Source organism: Conger conger, chromosome 4 (assembly GCF_963514075.1).
Source record: "Conger conger chromosome 4, fConCon1.1, whole genome shotgun sequence".
Classification (NCBI taxonomy): Eukaryota; Metazoa; Chordata; class Actinopteri; order Anguilliformes; family Congridae; genus Conger; species Conger conger.
In genome coordinates, this window is record NC_083763.1 from 64,530,972 (window position 1) to 64,544,698 (window position 13,727).

Here is a 13,727-nt window from a genome sequence, read left to right on the forward strand (position 1 = left end):
GCAGGGTCTAAACTCACCCCTACACCAGCAGGGTGTGTAAAACTCACCCCTACACCAGCAGGGTCTAAACTCACCCCTACACCAGCAGTGTCTAAACTCACCCCTACACCAGCAGGGTCTGTAAAACTCACCCCTACACCAGCAGGGTCTAAACTCACCCCTACGCCAGCAGGGTCTAAACTCACCCCTACACCAGCAGGGTCTAAACTCACCCCTACACCAGCAGTGTCTAAACTCACCCCTACACCAGCAGGGTCTGTAAAACTCACCCCTACACCAGCAGGGTCTAAACTCACCCCTACACCAGCAGGGTCTAAACTCACCCCTACACCAGCAGGGTCTAAACTCACCCCTACACCAGCAGGGTCTAAACTCACCCCTACACCAGCAGGGTCTAAACTCACCCCTACACCAGCAGGGTCTAAACTCACCCCTACACCAGCAGGGTCTAAACTCGCCCCTACACCAGCAGGGTCTAAACTCACCCCTACACCAGCAGGGTGTGTAAAACTCACCCCTACACCAGCAGGGTCTAAACTCACCCCTACACCAGCAGTGTCTAAACTCACCCCTACACCAGCAGGGTCTGTAAAACTCACCCCTACACCAGCAGGGTCTAAACTCACCCCTACACCAGCAGGGTCTAAACTCACCCCTACGCCAGCAGGGTCTAAACTCACCCCTACACCAGCAGGGTCTAAACTCACCCCTACACCAGCAGTGTCTAAACTCACCCCTACACCAGCAGGGTCTGTAAAACTCACCCCTACACCAGCAGGGTCTAAACTCACCCCTACACCAGCAGGGTCTAAACTCACCCCTACACCAGCAGGGTCTAAACTCACCCCTACACCAGCAGGGTCTAAACTCACCCCTACACCAGCAGGGTCTAAACTCACCCCTACACCAGCAGGGTCTAAACTCACCCCTACACCAGCAGGGTCTAAACTCACCCCTACACCAGCAGGGTCTAAACTCACCCCTACACCAGCAGGGTCTAAACTCACCCCTACACCAGCAGGGTCTAAACTCGCCCCTACACCAGCAGGGTCTAAACTCACCCCTACACCAGCAGGGTGTGTAAAACTCACCCCTACACCAGCAGGGTCTAAACTCACCCCTACACCAGCAGTGTCTAAACTCACCCCTACACCAGCAGGGTCTGTAAAACTCACCCCTACACCAGCAGGGTCTAAACTCACCCCTACACCAGCAGGGTCTAAACTCACCCCTACGCCAGCAGGGTCTAAACTCACCCCTACACCAGCAGGGTCTAAACTCACCCCTACACCAGCAGGGTCTAAACTCACCCCTACACCAGCAGGGTCTAAACTCACCCCTACACCAGCAGGGTCTAAACTCACCCCTACACCAGCAGGGTCTAAACTCACCCCTACACCAGCAGCGTCTAAACTCACCCCTACACCAGCAGCGTCTGTAAAACTCACCCCTACACCAGCAGGGTCTAAACTCACCCGTACACCAGCAGGTTCTTCTCCACTCTGAAGCACTCGCTGCGCGGGTAGCCCTGGGTCTTGTCCTGCGGCCGCCGCGGCTTCAAGGTGGGCTTGTCCTCCGAGTCGCTCTCCAGCTCAGAGAACTCCATCATCTCGTCCTCCTTCACCGAGCTGTAGTGTCGCGTCTGCTTTCGAACCCTGGGCGTGTCGATCACCAGGTTGTTCTGTTCCACGCACGGGATAACGCCAAAACAAAACGCAAATACGATTCAGAACAGAAAGACCAAAATGACCAGAGTCGGTCTCCAATAAGAGAGGGTGAAACTCACCCTGTGGGAAGCTAATGTTTGTGGTGGTACTTTGCTTTAATTCTCTGGCTCTATAGCTCAGAGGAGGTGACCATAAATGAAGGACACTCTAATAATGACCTTTTCTTTTACCCTGACATCCAGGGCCTGGTGATATTTCTCATGTTCCTCTAAAAGTAGATACTATAAAATATTCACCTATTCGCTCCAAATCTCATTAATGAGAAGGACATTTATATCATTACATAAAAATCCCTAAGCTAAAATTAAACAATTTCACCCACGCCCAATTACAGAAAATATGCTCTGTGCACTGCTAGCTTGGGGAAATACCTACATTAATTATGTGCAAATCGCAAATTTATGAGTGCAATACCATTCAGGGTAATGTAACAACCTGGGGCTGCATTTTCCCATTTCTCCATTATGTATTACAAGTCAAAGCCATGTAAATCTGGAACCCGTCTGCATCAAATGTCAAGCAGATAATGCATGAGACGGCCGTAAATGTAATTATGACGAATTCTGCCCCTTAAATCCTATCCCGTCATTAGCAGCGCCGATGCATTGAAACACTGAAGCCGCGTCTCCAGGCCCCGCCCCTCGCTCACCCGTCCGTTTATGGCGTCCATGTCCAGCTCCGCCTTCTTCGCCCACTTCTGCCAGAAATCGGGATCTTCCAGGGAAATGTCGGTCCTGTTCCCAGAGGAGACGAAGCTGGCCTACGGGAGGAGATGCACGGTTACCACGACACGCTCGAAACCAAAGCTGAGCTAATAGCGGACGGTTCAACGCTTTTCTGGAGGTATGGATGACGGCACCTTGGCGAAGGTGGAGCCTTTCCCCTCAGTCTCGATGGTGATGGTCTGCGTTCGCCTCTGCAGGATCTGATCGATGTCTTCCTCGCAGAACTTGGAGCCCTCGTCCTCCTCCTCCATCAGCGCCCCGTAGGCGCCCTTGCGCAGCAGGTCCTCGATCTCCTTCTTGGAGAGCTGCTGGACCTGAGGGCAGAGCAGCACTTAGCGGCAACGCTTCGGGCAAAGCCTTTACGAACGCATCGCCAAGCGGCCGTACCAAATATGAAGGGGTTTAACAGTAGAATAGGACATAAGTTTACATTTCATTTAACTAATCATTTTTCTTTTTCTTTTTTTTTTAAAGATATTTTTTAGGCCTTTTTCAGCTTTATTGGACAGTATATAGTATAGAGAGACAGGAAGAATGGGAGCGAGAGAGAGGGGAAGACATGCGACAAATGTCGGTCGGTCGGATTCGAACCGCCGACATCGCGGCTCGCAATGAGCATGCGGTCAGTGCTCTGCAGGCTGCGCCACCGAGACACCCCAACTAACCGTTTTTCTAACAACCACAGTTTACTCATAGTGCCTAATGTAACAGTATTAGCAGCGGAAAGCACCGTCGTTCAGCAGAGTGAAGAGAAGCTCTGAGCACAAACCCCGTTAGCGGCGTTCTCCCGGCCGCTCATGGACTGCAGCACGGCCTTGTCCAGGCCCAGCTTCAGGCTGGCCTTGTCGAACATCTCCCTCTCGTACGAGTTCCGGGTGATGAGCCGATAGATCTTCACCGCCTTGCTCTGTCCGATCCTGTGGCATCGCGCTTGAGCCTGCAGACCGCAGAACGGAGACGCAGGCGTTAAAGAAGGGGTTCAAATGACCGAGGTCACAAACCCAACACACACACACACACACACACACGAGCACAGAGCAAGGACACGCTCCCGGGCGCCCACCTGCAGGTCGTTCTGGGGGTTCCAGTCCGAGTCGAAGATGATGCAGGTGTCCGCGGCGGTCAGGTTGATGCCCAGCCCTCCTGCCCTGGTGCACAGCAGGAAGACGAAGCGGTCCGAGTCGGGCCTGGAGAAGCGGTCGATGGCCGCCTGCCGAAGGTTCCCCCTCACTCTGCCGTCGATGCGCTCGTACGGGTACCTGGGGGTGGGCAGTGTGCTACGGGTTAGGGCCTACAGAACCACGGAGAAACTGCGCGGGTAGTCTCTTAAATATTCAGCAACATCCACAAACTTACAAATATGTACACATGGTAAAGTGCCGTATGCTGCCTGTTGTTATCTTCTGCGCCATTGCGCAAAGAGTTGTTTACATAAACTTCCTGGGCATTAATTAATGCAATACAACTCCACAACATGCAAAGCGGTGGTAGAGATGGTCCATATGGAACACTAAATTAATATTCTGAATGGATCGTCATGACGATGCGACAGCTAGGCCAAGCTGCCAGTGCGCTTCTGTGTTTCTGGTCATGCGTTAGCCTGTGAGGGAAGGGATGCTAGTGTATCAGCGCGTATGTGTGGTCGCTTGCGGGGGCAGGGCAAGGTGTGAATCTGTGGGTTAGTTTATGTGTGTGTGTGTGTGTGTGTGTGTGTGTGTGTGTGTGCAGGTTGTGGGGACAGGGACAGAGGTGTGTGTGTGTGTGTGTGTGTGTGTGTGTGTGGGGACAGGGACAGGTGCGTGTCTGTGCATGTCTGTGTGTGTGTACTGGTTGTGGGGACAGGAGTGTGTGTGTGTGTGTGTGTGTGTGTACTGGTTGTGGGGACAGGGACAGGTGTGTGTGTGTGTGTGTGTGTGTGTGTGTGTGTGTGTGTGTGCGTGTGAGCGTGTGAGCATGTGAGCATGTGAGCATGTGAGCATGTGAGCATGTGAGTGTGTGTGTGTGTGTGTGTGTGTGTGTGAGAGAGAGTGTGTACTGTTGTGGGGACAGGGGCAGGTGTGTACCGTCTCTGGATGAGGTAGTCCTCCAGGATGTCCAGGCAGCGCACCATCTGGGAGAAGATGAGCACCCTGTGGCCGCCGGCCTTCAGCTTGGGCAGCAGCTTGTCAATCAGCACCAGCTTCCCGGCGCCCTGGATCATCGCCTGGAGGTGAAAATCTGGATACTCCGAGTGATGAGTCTCCCTGAACTCTTCCACAATTTTCTCCTCAGCACCTGCAGCGGCAAAAAAAGGGGGTTGGGGCGCGGGGAGCATTACGTTAGAAATTCATTGGCAAGCTTTGGGGCATGAAAAAAGGCAAAAAAAATTCCTCTTAGCAGGCAGAATGCGGCTGGGGCTGCGGACAGCTTTCCAGATGCGATCAGAAGGGCAGGCAACCACAACGCGACAATCATGTCAGTCAGGAATGCGAGCACCCGGCTCCGGGGCCAAAACCAACAAACGCGAACGAGCGCTCCCAAAACCCTCCGGCCCGGGCCGGGGGGGAGACCGCGCGGCGGCCCGGAAAAAACCTGTTTTCAGACCGACGGGGTAAAGCCTTTGTCCGGGGCTCCAATGGAGGGATTAAAACAAAGCCCGCGGGGACAGTGCGGTCCAGACGGGCGGTCGCGGCCGCGCTCCCCGCTCACCGTTGATGAGGTACGGGTGGTTGCAGCACTTGCGCAGCTCCATCATGGTGTTCAGCAGGTTGGGCACGTTGGCGTTGCCCCCTCCCCCGGCCCCTGCGGCGCCCCCCTTGGACAGGAAGGCGAAGTTCTTCTCCAGGATGGCGCGGTAGTACTTCTTCTGGATGTTGGTGAGCTCCACCTCGATGATGGTCTCCTGCTTGGGGGCCAGGTTCTTCTCCACATCCTCCTTCAGCCTCCTCAGCATCATGGGCTTCAGGATGGCCTGGAGCTTTTGCACCTGCGGAGGGACAGAGCGCCCTTCTTTAAACCCCCCGAGAACCCCATAACCGCGCCCCATATGCACCCCGTTGAACGGAGAACCTCAAATCGGGCCCTCAAATCCGAATCCAGCCCTGGTTCTCTTTCCTCTCAGGTAATTAACTGAACCATTAGCACAGCCGATGGGCCAGACTGCCGTCAGACCTGACTCCCGGATAAAGGGAGGGCAGAGGACCGAGGCTCTAAAGCACACCACACCACCCATCACATCATGGAAAACAAACACCAATCCATTACTCCATCTACAAACATTTATCCAGACGCACATGAGCTTACTCAAACACACTTTACATCTTATCTGGAACTGTAAAGTGCACTAAACACACATATTCCTCAGCTTTTCGTGGCACTGATATAGGAACCCCTTCGCACGTTATATGAAAACCATCCTCCTTCCACCAGAATACCCTTCCTTTCCTGCACCTGGCTAGCTGCTCCTGTTCCTCCAGCACATCTCTGAAGCAGTCTAAAGCTAATCACAGAAACAAAACGATTCAACTTCAATCCTAAACCCTTGAAGGGAAAAAGACAGCATAAGGTGAAGTCATTTGCAATTCTTTCTTTAGAGACCTTTAAATTCAGTCAGTTACGACAGAGCTGGCACAAACGGTGGAAAGGAAAGGAACGAGGCCGTATGAGGTTTGAAAATCCCGCTGAGTACCTGTTCCTCCGTTTTCAAATCCCCAAACTCCTGCATGAAGGTGGCCTCGGAGGGAAAGCGCTCGGGCTCCAGGAAGTTGAGCAGGCTGAAGAGCTCCTCCACCGTGTTCTGGAGAGGCGTTCCGGTGAGGAGAACCTTGTGTTCCTGCAGGAGAGGGGAAGGGAGGCACGTTAAAGCGTCTCGACGCGAACAGGCGACAGCTGGGAGCTCCGGAGCGGAGCCGGGCGGTTGGGGAACGCACGGCCGCACTCACCATATCCATCATTTTCAGTCCTTCTAGCAGCTTGCAGTTCCTGTTCTTCAGCCTGTGGGCCTCGTCGATGACCACGCAGCGCCACTGGATGTTCCGCAGCTCCGGGCAGTCCGTCAGTATCATCTCAAACGTGGTGATGACAGCGTGGAATTTGTAGGCTCCCTTTATCACACGACCCTGAAGGGCGGCGGAGGAAACCGTTTTTCCACAAGAAAAAAAAAAACGAAAACAAAAAAATCTAAAGGCCTCAGGGAAGAGGGATGGGCCACAAATGACTCCATTTTAAAAAAAGGCTAATATTTACATAAACCCATGCACAAAGACCAGCGCTACAAAGCACTTGTTTCTGACAAAATACAGGAACCGTCCACTTGAGCATTTAAAAACATTCACAGATACCGCCCTGTAACTTCAATACCTCCAATACATAGTTTAAAAAAAGCAATAATTAAGGCTGTGAGGCCACTAAAACTGCGCCTAGGTGTTGAGGCGGAAGTTCATTTCTTGGAGGCCAGTGCCAGCGGGGGGACCGTACCTGTGCGTCCCTGAAGTTCATCTCGTATGCCTGGATGGTCCTGCGGCTCCCCTGGCTGCCGTGGTACACCACGACGTTGAGGTCGGTCCACGTGCGGAACTCCCGCTCCCAGTTAGGAATGGTCGACAGTGGTGCGATCACCAGGAAAGGGCCGTGGATATCCTTCAAGAATATCTCGTAGAGGAATGTGATGGACTGGATCGTCTTACCGAGACCCATTTCATCTGCCAGTATGCAGTTACGTCTAGACGGGAGCACAAGGAAGAGCCAGGAAAAAAAAACAACAAAAAAAAACCAGTTAGGGCTACAAAGGAGCGATGGAAAAAAAAAGTTAATGTAAACAGGGTTACGTCTACACAGGAGCGAAGTGGGAGAAAAAAGCTGAAACGGTTATGTACACACAGCAGCGCAGGGGAAAAAACAAAAGCGGAAACATTAATCCAGCAGTAGTTCTGATAAGGCCGCATTGTAAAAATTAGAAGCTGCGAAAGTGTTGTTAGAACGTATTGGAAACTCCCTGGAGTTAAATCTAAAAATTCTTTTCACGATACCCGCTATAAAAATGCATTAAGCGGCGGCAATTAAGATGCGAGGAATCAATGAAAACGCTTTAACATTTGTACAGGCTCCGCATTTGAAGTGAAAGGGGGCACAGCGAGCAGCTCGATAGCGCTTAAAGCTAATTTTATACATACGTGTTGTACCAGTTGAAGAGCAGCCAATTGACTCCCTCCAGCTGGTATTCCCTGAGTGCGTTGCCATTTTTATATTCCCTGGAACTCTCGGATTTCTGCCAGTCGCTTGCAGGAGGTCGCTCCTGTTTCAAATAAAACAATTCCCATTAGTGGTTTCCCGGTGACCGCAAGTACACGGCCCTTTCCACCGTATTAAAGGGGAACGGCGGATGGCTGCCAGCTCTTACCACTCGCTTTAGAGCCGGCTCCAGAGCCAGGAGCCGCTCAAACTCTTCTATTTTGGCCTGGTCGATGTCTGCCTTCAGCTCCCAAGTGCTGTCTTCATAGGCCAGGGAACACCACTTCACCAGATAGTGACTGACAGGCTGGGGGCAAGGAAAAGACGATCGATAAGGTAGGCGAAGGACGATAAACAGGAACTGAAAATTCAAAATGGAGGCGGGGGAAACCCCCTTTTAGAAGCTTTCCAGTGTGTCAGAATTGGGGGGGGGAAATGCCACAGCTATTACAATAACACATTAAAAACACTGAATTAATTTTTTGACTGAAGGATTACCTCTCCATTTTCATCAGTGCTCTCAGATACATCCAGAATCCTGTCCACTTCGACATAGTCTGGGTTGAAGGGCTCATCATCCATCTAAAATACCAGCGAGAGATCAGTTTTTGTTTTTTTTCGTTGAGAATGAGAGTGAAGCCCAAATCACATTAATTAAAGTGTTACAATTCAGCAGGATTACTCCCCATGAGAAAAGCAAATTCCTCGGGCTTTGTGAACCAGGCCTCTTAATTATTGTGCAAAACCCTATTTGCTGTGATAGAATGTTTAAGAATAATTTAAATGAAGTGTGAAATTACAATCCACTAATGAGCAATCAAAGGGGCTTTTCAAATGCGATGCGTTTCGGTTGCTTGGTGTTCCTCAATGTGCGGCGTGCGATGTGGAAATTAGCAAGGATTGCCTCCAATTTTGGACAATATAATCTAATGGAATGTTAATTTGATCAGACGTCAAGTCGGTATTGTAATACTGGTAAATGTTTAACACAGTCCCTTAATGCCCGTGTGAAATAACGGACTGGCGAGTAATTTGTTGCTCCACATTTTTCGGGCTGTGTTTAAAGAGCCTGTGCGTCACCACAATAGGACAAACGAGCATCTCTCTGGGGTGATGCATACTGGTTAGGGGGGGGGTGGGGACGCTAACCTCTGTGATGAACGTGTTGAGCGACTGCTTGGCCTTGAACCTCTTGATCTTTTGCTGGATCCTCTTGTCTTTCTCCAGCTCCTCCAGGTCTGCCCAGCGACAGTGCAGGTAGGAGCTGTGGGGGAGAAAAAGGCCTTCAGACTAGCTCCGCACCCCCTCCCCCTAAACCCCACCCTCCTCGCTCACCTCCACAGAATCACGCGCAGGCAAAACCAAGGCCTCACGCTGTGCTACAAAGCCTCACACCGCTACCTGAACATTACTGTAAATATCACTTTCCAGCAAAGTGTGTTCAGACACTTAGTTGTAGTGAGGCTGCTCATGAAGGAAATTCACACTATATACGGAGGTCAGCGCTCCAGTTTAATGTCAATAAACATTGCGCCATTTCATACGCCTAGGTACACGCGGCACCAGCGCACACAGGTCATGTGATGTGCATGCCTACTGCTGGCTGTTAGGATGAACAGACCAGGCTCCTACAGTTCCTTAGCACCTGGTCCCTCCATGTTGACGATATAAAACATACAACCCTGAGCCCACGGAATACAAAACGCCACCATTTTCCTGCGCGTCAATATTTGGATTTCTATTTATTATGCTATGAAATTTGCACTCAACAGCAATTATGTCATTCGTGTATTATTGATTTATTTAAAAAAAAATAAAGAAATAAATGTCCTCAAGTAGAATTAGATTTTTTAAACAACATTTTCACTCTGAAAAAAAGAATAATCTATTCAGAATGTGAAAACAGAGGGGGAGTGGGAAATTTGCGGAGAAACGTGCCGTACAGAAGACGGCATGTACAGCGTGAAGGGGGGGGTGATCGATCACTGGGATTTGAAGACATAAAACCGAGATGAGAGCACAATCAATGCGGGCCTGAACGGAAGGCAGCATCTTTACATCTTACTCAGCCTTTGAAGTCCTCGCTAATATCACTGCGCCCTCTTGCCTAAAGAGCACAGCGTTTCATTTCAAAGGCAACCCGAGAAATGTCTAATGTGCCTTGTTTATTCAGGGCAAGGCCACACCCTGGGAGAAGGAAGCAGTTTATGCATTTTCGCATTTAATTTTCTCTTAACTCTTGATAAAATCATTAATCACTTGTGCGCCCACAGAGGCCAACCACACACTTCCCCCAAAAAAAACAAAGAAAAAAAAAAGAAGAAAAAAAAAACACTACTCACAAGTTCTTGAACTTCACGTAAAATTCTTCCATTTCCACTTCCTCTCCAGACTCCATCTGCAAGAAGAGGCAGAGTCAGCGTCCCGGGGCGGGTAGAGAGCTTCCTGCCCCAGCCACGCCCCCGCCCCGGGGGGGCAGACGGGAGCGCGCGGCCCTGCGCATTCTTCACCCGGCCTGGAGGCAGGGCGCTCCAGGCCAGGGATTTCCACTGCAGCGTAATACCTCCACAAAACATGATCAATCCCCAGCCCTCCGCTCCGAGTCGACTGAGTCATGAATCACTTTAACTCCTCCTCAACCACACGCGGCTCCATTCACAATAACCTGACCCAGGGCTTGGCTGTGCGCCAAAACCACAGTGTTACAGACGCCAAACGTACCATTTCCTCAGGCAGCAGCCAATTTGCAGCTGCGCTACTAAAAGCCGCAAGTATTATTTTTGGCCGACTCTTTCTGGACCGACTTCTTGGTGGATTTTCTTGGAGGGGGGAGCGTGTTTATGTGTAGAAGGACTGGATGTGGAACAGACTCGGGGCACAAGCGGCTGTGCTCCGTAGACCTGCTCCTTTTACACACAGCGCATTTCACACGCCAGTCTTCACAGGAACAACACTTTACCCCCACAGTATTTTTTACTTTTAGTTTTACTTTTAGTCAAAAAAAAAAAAAAAAGCGTTTTAACCGTCTTCTCAAACGTACAGATGTCTAGCAGCATTAAACTAAAATTCAAATACACATATATACCCACACACACACACACACACACACAGTATACGCATGTCTGTGTGTACATATACACATTAGTGCCTGCATGTGTTTGTGTATGTACATAATTTGTGTGTGTGAGAGAGTGCGAGTGTGTTTCAGTATGCGAGTGTAAAATGATAAGTGACAGCATGCGGCTGCTTTCTTACCTCCTTCTTTACCAAGCGCATGCCCATGATTTTCTCCACCACAGGGCCGTCTGCGTCGGGGGCCTCCTGACAGACAGGGAGGGAAACACACACACGCAGCGTCAGTGCCTCCCGCCCGTCAGCGCGCAGGTGTCAGTCGGAGCGCCTGACCGGGACTGACCTGCTGTTCTGACTGAGACGCCGTTGACGGGGACTTCTGCCCGGCCGTCTCGCCGTCCTCGCCCTCGTCGTCCGAGATCCTGAACTCCAGGTCCTCCGTGTAGCGCTTCCTCTTGACCTGGCGGCTGGAGCGCCTCTTCTGCAATGACAGGTTATTACCTTCTTTAAAAAGCCAGGCCGCACTTCCAGACACACACACACAAACCTCGGAGTCTACCGCTGGCTGCAGCCGGGAAAGCAAGCGCCGGGTAATCACGCTCACGTGGCGACAGCTCGCCAAGAGTCTGCGCTCCAGAAGAAAGGTTAATGCAAATTGCTTGGGTTAAAACTATATAAAAATTGTAGTTGTGAAGTGCGCTCGAAGCAGGGAAACGGGGCCATTACTGTAGGTCAAAGCCCGAGGGTGGGTGTGGATTTTCTCGATCATTTAGTAAACGTTGCCATATGCGGGGGAGGCGGACGGCGCGTACGGTGCGGAGATAAGGCGAACGCACAGGGTCAGCGGGTGTGCAGATAAGCCGCGCGTAGAAAGGCGCCGCTGCTGAGCCGCTTGTGCGCAAAAAGGCAGATGAGATCGTCTTGAGGTTTCTGCCTTTTTGTTCTGAAGACGGGCATTGCATAAACAAGCAGAAAAAAAAGGAAGGAAGTACATCCTCTAACTGAACACACAGACGCCTTCAACCAGACGCGAAAATCGAAAGGAAAGACGGTAACCTCGCGTCGAGCGAAGCGGCCGTTTAGCCCCGGCTACGACCCTTCAATCGTAGTCACGCGGACAGAGAATAATGGATTTCGCCCCTTAAATTTCACCCTCTTTTACGGGGTTATTATTAGCCTGAAGTAAAGGGAGATTCGAATAGGGGGGGGGTGAGGCGTGTGCAGGGCCCCGTCACCTGCGAGGATCCCTGAGCGCGGCGCGGACCACCTCCGCTCCTCGTCCCCAATTAGATGCAGATTCCCGTGCAAACGCACCTATCGGGGCGGGCCGGGGGCCTGGGTCCCATAGGCCGGCCGTGACAGAGTGCCGGCACCTGGCGCCGGCGCGCTAACGGGCACGCGGCGCTAACCCAGATCTGTCGCGCGCGCAAATTCCCCCCGGCGGGAATGATGGACTATCTTTACCTGAACGCCCAGATCATCCTCCTCCTCCGGCGAAGCGGGGGGTGTTTTCTCCGCGTCGGAGTGATCCGGCGACTCGCGCTTGCGTTTGACTTCTTTCTTCTTGGCGCTGCCGGTCTCCGTGTCCTGCTTCTTCACGCTGCGGAGGGGAGGGGAGGAGTGATTGATGATGACTAATGCAACCCATTTCTCACCATCGCAGGACACAAACACTCAGCTGACTGCTTCCTCCTGGTAAACTTTTATTTACTCTTTTATTATTTATTTAAACGCTCACTTTTGGCTTTTGACAGGCCCATGTACCCCCCCTGGGGTAACCTTAGGTAGAGGGCATTCCTAGAAACTCTGCCCTTTCCCATGACCGCTAATCGCTAGCGGTCCTCGCAATAGAAAAATCCAAATGGCTGTTTACTCTACAATATCCAAGCAGGAAATGGTCTTCAGCTGACCATCTGCTTAAAGAAAAAAAGAAAAGAAAAGAAAAAAAAAAAGGACAAACCCACTTTAAGCCGTTCAGATGGTTCACAACACAATAGGACCACGAATTATACCACCGGCAGGGAAAAAACAAACGGGGCAAGATTAATCAAAAATGCAAGCTAAACTTCTCTTTATGGCGGCAGAGCGAAGTCTTTCTTCAGGTAAATGCATAAATGATAGGCTTCGTCTGATTGGTCCTGTCCGGTCGTCCTTCCCTCGGTTTGTCCACTAGCTGCTCTTCCTTCTTCCCGTGCATGTACTCGTGAGAGAGTGAGCAGCCGCTGTGTGGGTCCCAGTAGACCTGCTCGACAGTACAGGCCCAGAATACCCGGGGCGCTCACTCAAATCTGTCATCCAAATACATATTTTCCTCCACAAATGCAAACAAACACTATTTTGAAAGAGCCTGCCTTTTATAACATGCATTACAGAACAAACAGATGTCCTGCAGAGACCAAAACAAATAAAAATAGCAGACAGGGGGAGCACGGCATTGGGAATGGACAGGGGGAAAAAACCTGTCCCGCATGCACCACAGCCTCAACTGAATTCTCACACTGATTATATTTACCTAGCGATGGTCATACACCTTCTGTCAGGGCTAACAAAGGAGTGAAAAATAAAACCAGACGAGGGGAGGGAGAGAGACCGAGAGCAAGAGTGAGCAAGAGTGAAAGAGGGCAAGAGAGAGCAAGAGAGCGAAAGGGAGCGAGAGCAAGAACGAAAGAGTGAGAGAGACAGAGCAAAAGAGCAAGTGACAGAGAGAAAGAGAGAAAAAGAGAGAATGAGAGAGAGAGACAGAGAGAAAGAGAGAGACAGAGAGAGAAAGAGAAAGAGAAAGAGAGAATGAGAGAGAGAGAGAATGAGAGAGAGAATGAGAGCGAGAGAGAGAGAGAGAAAGAGAGAGAGAGAGAATGAGAGAGAGAGAGCGAGAGAGAGAGATAGAGAGAGCAAACAGGCCTGTACTGTATTTCTCTCATCTCCGAGTTTACACCACACATGGCTGGACGCCACCCCTGCCATGAGGCTCCACTTGCAGCATTTATTTCCGCTC

The 13,727-nt window shown here is 51.0% G+C and overlaps 1 protein-coding gene across 2 annotated transcripts in view; it reads right to left on the reverse strand.

Moving 5' to 3' along the window:
• chd7 (chromodomain helicase DNA binding protein 7) overlaps window positions 1-13,727 on the reverse strand; it is a 74,037-nt gene that overhangs the window by 17,938 nt on the left and 42,372 nt on the right. For both annotated transcript variants that reach the window (XM_061238108.1, XM_061238107.1), the window contains 18 exons: window positions 12,197-12,332; window positions 11,076-11,213; window positions 10,916-10,981; window positions 10,003-10,058; window positions 8,810-8,924; window positions 8,159-8,242; window positions 7,830-7,967; window positions 7,603-7,724; window positions 6,908-7,151; window positions 6,373-6,549; window positions 6,120-6,263; window positions 5,141-5,417; window positions 4,516-4,726; window positions 3,516-3,711; window positions 3,222-3,389; window positions 2,587-2,766; window positions 2,377-2,487; window positions 1,476-1,681 (listed from right to left, as the gene is read on the reverse strand). In XM_061238108.1, coding sequence (XP_061094092.1) covers window positions 1,476-1,681; window positions 2,377-2,487; window positions 2,587-2,766; window positions 3,222-3,389; window positions 3,516-3,711; window positions 4,516-4,726; window positions 5,141-5,417; window positions 6,120-6,263; window positions 6,373-6,549; window positions 6,908-7,151; window positions 7,603-7,724; window positions 7,830-7,967; window positions 8,159-8,242; window positions 8,810-8,924; window positions 10,003-10,058; window positions 10,916-10,981; window positions 11,076-11,213; window positions 12,197-12,332 — 2,769 coding nt within the window. The remainder of the gene's footprint in view (window positions 1-1,475; window positions 1,682-2,376; window positions 2,488-2,586; window positions 2,767-3,221; window positions 3,390-3,515; window positions 3,712-4,515; window positions 4,727-5,140; window positions 5,418-6,119; window positions 6,264-6,372; window positions 6,550-6,907; window positions 7,152-7,602; window positions 7,725-7,829; window positions 7,968-8,158; window positions 8,243-8,809; window positions 8,925-10,002; window positions 10,059-10,915; window positions 10,982-11,075; window positions 11,214-12,196; window positions 12,333-13,727) is intronic.